Consider the following 4545-nt stretch of genomic DNA (forward strand, 5'->3'; position numbering starts at 1 on the left):
AAAAATTATTGAATAATGGATACAATATTTAAATAATATTTTTTTTAGTGATGAATGTAAAATATATATTATTCAAAATGAAATTATTATTTTCAATGTGATTCAGAGCATATACATCCCTAGATATCTGTTGAACTTATAGGGCTAAAAATGATATATGCTGACCTCATATAATTCTATCATCTCTTAAGGAACTTAGCATATTTTACATCTCATGTCTAGGTATGCAAACACATTATTTCAATATTTCTGATTGTTCTTGCATTCCTTCATCAAGGCTAAACATCACACTTAATTTTAACGACACATATGACCACTATGTACATTAAATAAAGAGCGGGATAATATTAAAAACATCTTTTAATTTTAGCAGAAGAATTTTTATTAAGACTTAATATGTTCTCTACCTCATCAATTTAAAACCAAAGACTTAGCTAGACAATAAAGAAAAGATAAGCAAACTCATTTCCATTAAAATCATAGCAAAATAAAAATACAAGAGAATGATATCACCAAAAAGGATCAATGTATATCCTTTACACTCTTTACTCAACGTATAGAGTCACTTTAAATAAATTCTTATCAATTTAAAACCAAAGACTTAGCCAGACAAGGAAAATAAAATAAGCAAACTTATTTCCATTAGAATCATAACAAAATAAAAATACAAGAGAATGATATAACCATGAAGGATTATTATATATGTTTTACACTCTTTCCCTAACGTACAAAGTCACTTAAATAAACTTTGACTAAACACTGAAATGATTATATCTAGTACTTCCCTAGTCTCTCTATATGATTTGACTCTAAGAGAGATTGAATGAAGTACTAGGAAAAGTACTAAAATTATACAAGTGACTGATCGAACTCTCTTACAAACATAATATAATGGATATTTATAGAAAAAAAGTATAAAATTGGCGTTGCGACGCTTGAAAGATCGACGCCGTTGTGCCCAACAAATAAACTAACATTGATCTGCTATGTTTTAACTCTATCGCAGCACTTGCTAACTTAGATCTATTACTTAGTGAACAATCACATTGTTTTGTTGATAGAACGTGTCATTTGGAAGTTACAACACTGCTATATTGCGGTGCTACCAATTTCTGAATGTTGCGACATTGAAATGGTAATCTTGGTGTTGATGTGTGATAGATTGTGACGCCATGGTACTTGAAGGCAGTGAGCATGTCGCAACAAAGATGACAACTTTGATGCTGCGTCGTTATCCAACAGAGAAGTTGGCGGCACCATACTGCTATTGTGGCGCTCCAGAGGTACCATGATGGTGCTATGGCGTTGTCTTCTCCAATGCCGCGACACTAGATAAGACTTAGATTATGTGCCTTCTTATATTTTTTTCCATACAACACAATTAAAATAACATATTTTTCTACATAAAAGAGAACACATAAAATAATAAATTATTTACACTTAACACCAATTTCTAATGGGTAGTGCACCTATTTGGCTCGGCTCAATGAGAGCTACACAACTCACATTGGCTTGTTGGTTGAGAGCTTAGGCTTCCAACTAAGAGATCTTGAGTTCGAGTTTGTGTATATGTTGTGTGTGTGAGTTTTCCTTAAATGGCCTAAATGTCCCAAAAAAGAAAAACCATGAGAGCTCAATCGAGGTTGCTCAAATTAATGGATACATAGGTTAGCTCCAACTCACAGCCTGAGTAAGACATCAGGAAGAATAAATTGTAGATAGGAACCCACTCGAACATCTGAAGGGGGCTAGGCTCCTTTAAGTTTATGTAGGCATTTCACCAATGATGACCTTGACTCAAGCCCTCACTCTATAGGTTAAGTAGAAAACTCAATCGAAAAGTAAGCTAGGTATGACAGTTACACCAATACATTCAGTTATTTTATGTTGTTATGTTTGAAGGTCCTTCACATATTCCATGTTAGTTAGCAAAGGACTAAGAGGGAGGCTTGACTCAATAATCTCTAAACTGCATCAAGGTGAATTGAAACTACATTGACACATGTGACTAGTGGCTTACTTTATGGCATCCATCAACACAAACTTCAGTAATTTCATCATCACTAATAAGCATTGTAATAAACCAATTATCTACTAAAAAGCAACATAACATATTTACAAAATACCTCAAGAAATTGCGGTTTAAAGATTGAAGAAATCTCTTTTTGAGATCTCTAAATATTATCTCATAGAACTAAAACTAGACATTTTGGACGCCTCTATATTTTGGAATAAAAGTTTCTGATGTGATATACTCACCTATTCAACAAAAGGATACTTGTTAAATTTCTGAACTAAAATACAGGTGATACAAATGTGCATATCCTCACTTAAATAATTTCCACATTAAAAAAAGATTTAAACTAAGTGCTCAGATATCTTAGATGATCCGTTGCTTAGTGATATAACAACTAAAAAAACTTTTAGATCTATACTATAACGTGAAAATTTTGAAATATCCCAAACATTAACATATTAACATCTACCATTAAATTGCTAAAATAAACCAAAAAAAAAAACCTTAAGAATTTCTACATATCACTGAAAAAATTCATAAAAGCAAAACACACATATCTCAGCGTCTTCCATTCTTCTACAAATTGCCACATGGTGAATGGTGATGATCTACCTGATGGAGAACGGACGGTCAGGAATTTCCCCCGTCGTTGCCAGATGGAAAAGCGGAAGTTGCAGCGGCGTTACTATTTTTTTGGGAAAATTTGGGGCAAAGCCTATATATTAAATCAGAAAAGATTACAACCAATCAAAAGAAGTAAAAATTACAAGTAAATCTCCTATACCCCCAAGAACAAAAGGGAAGTATAAAAAAAACTAGGACTCAGAATAGGCATACACCAAATAGAACCTTCGATCCAATTAATAAATTTGTCCAGGAAGCCTTTAAGTCTTAATCTGTGGAGCAGAAAATTCCTAGAAACCGAATCAAAGGTTTTTTTGATGTCAAGCTTAGCACAAAACAACTTTTGAGAACCCTTAAAAATCTTTAGCAACTCATTAGCCAAGATAATGTTGTCCATGGATTGCCTATTAGCAATGAATCCAGATTGGCTTTCATGAATGATGAGGGTAAGATAGGCTTAAGCCTATTAGCAATAAGCTTAGTAGAAGCATGCATTACATAAGAAAATCAGTCAAAAATCCAAAATAGTAGAAGCATGTGTCCCTTTAGGAATGAGGGTGATAGCCATTGCAGCGGCGTTACTCATTTAACAAACTTTGAAACTTTTGATCAAAGGAAAGGAGATTCACCGTAAATTGAAGGCCTCCTTCAAAAGTCAAGAGCGAAACTACTGGACTTGTGTCTGGGGTGCCAAACGCGGGTACGTCCAGTGCCCGTTCTACAACTCTAAGAGCGTCCCTAGGGGACTTACGATACTCAAACAAATGCTCGGCCAGACTAAACGCCAAAGCTAACCGATGCGGATTCATCAAATCTAGGTCATTCGCCATCTTCCAAGCGTCAGCATAGGCAGAATTAGCGACTTCCGCATCCCCCTTTCCGTCAAACGCTCCCTTCACCTCTGCCAAATACCAGCTGAAATCTCCCTTTAGGGTTAGGTAGTAGACCTTGGATTCTTTCGAAATAGCGGCGGGTAATAGCCGGCGATCAATGAGCTGAACGATTTCTGAGCAGGCGCTAGAGATCTCTGTCCGAGATGTAAGCAAGTAGGAGCCGGCGATGGAGCATTTTGGGGACTTAATCCAGGATCCTGTGCTGACGGTGGCTAACCTCAGCGAGTTGCGGGGATGGATGACGAAGTTCTTGAAGGCAGCGCCGAGGAGGCAGCGTTCCTTTGGGGAGAGATCCGTGTCTGGATTGGTTATTTCCAGGATTTCTTTCATGAATCGGAGCATGTGATCGTAGCGCTTGGCTTCTTCGGCGAGCTTAGCCTTGCGGAAGAGGATCTTTCTCCTCGTTTTGGCCGCTGATAGAAGCATTGTCGAGAGTTTTGTTGCCAGAACAAACAAAGTTGCAGCGGAGATTAGGTTTGGAGAAAAGGGAATGAAGATGGGAGGATTCTTGGAAAATCTTTACGATAGAGAATTTTTAAAACTCAACTTTTATAACTATCAGTTTTTTTTTTAGAAAATTTTATAACTTTCTGTTGGAGGGAGCGTCATCGTTTTAAGGAAAATTAATAATAAATTGGAGTTTGTTTTTCGCAGTTTTTTTATTCATTTATTTTTAAGATCATTATGTTGTCATTTGACAGTTATTTTTAATATATATATTTTTTAATTTTCATAATAAAAAATTAAAAAGACTTATATATATATATGAATCTCTCTCCTTTTTTCGACGAGCTAGCTCCCCCGAGGCGATTCCCAGGCTATTTCTAGGGTTTCGCTGCTCTCCGTGCATCTGGCCCTCCTGGTTGGATTCTGGTCGGCATTTTCCTTTCTCATTAGTAGATCTTTCCTTATAGATCATTCACTGCTACGCTTTGTTCGTCCATCCGGGTTTCGCCCTTAGGGGCTTTTCTCTGATGGCTGCTGTTCCACCATCCAACCCTTGGGGTTCTA

At 36.3% G+C, this 4545-nt stretch overlaps 1 protein-coding gene across 1 annotated transcript; it reads right to left on the bottom strand.

The window, feature by feature from the left end:
* Positions 1-3163: 3163 nt before the first annotated feature.
* On the bottom strand, positions 3164-4075 carry LOC110104181 (14-3-3 protein zeta-like). The gene has a single exon (XM_028691905.1). It carries the CDS (start codon positions 3958-3960, stop codon positions 3220-3222), a length of 741 nt encoding a protein of 246 aa, XP_028547738.1. The 5' UTR covers positions 3961-4075; the 3' UTR covers positions 3164-3219.
* Between the last annotated feature and the right edge of the window lie 470 nt (positions 4076-4545).

The sequence above is a fragment of the Dendrobium catenatum genome, unplaced genomic scaffold (assembly GCF_001605985.2).
Source record: "Dendrobium catenatum unplaced genomic scaffold, ASM160598v2 original_scaffold_86101, whole genome shotgun sequence".
In the NCBI taxonomy this organism is placed as follows: Eukaryota; Viridiplantae; Streptophyta; class Magnoliopsida; order Asparagales; family Orchidaceae; genus Dendrobium; species Dendrobium catenatum.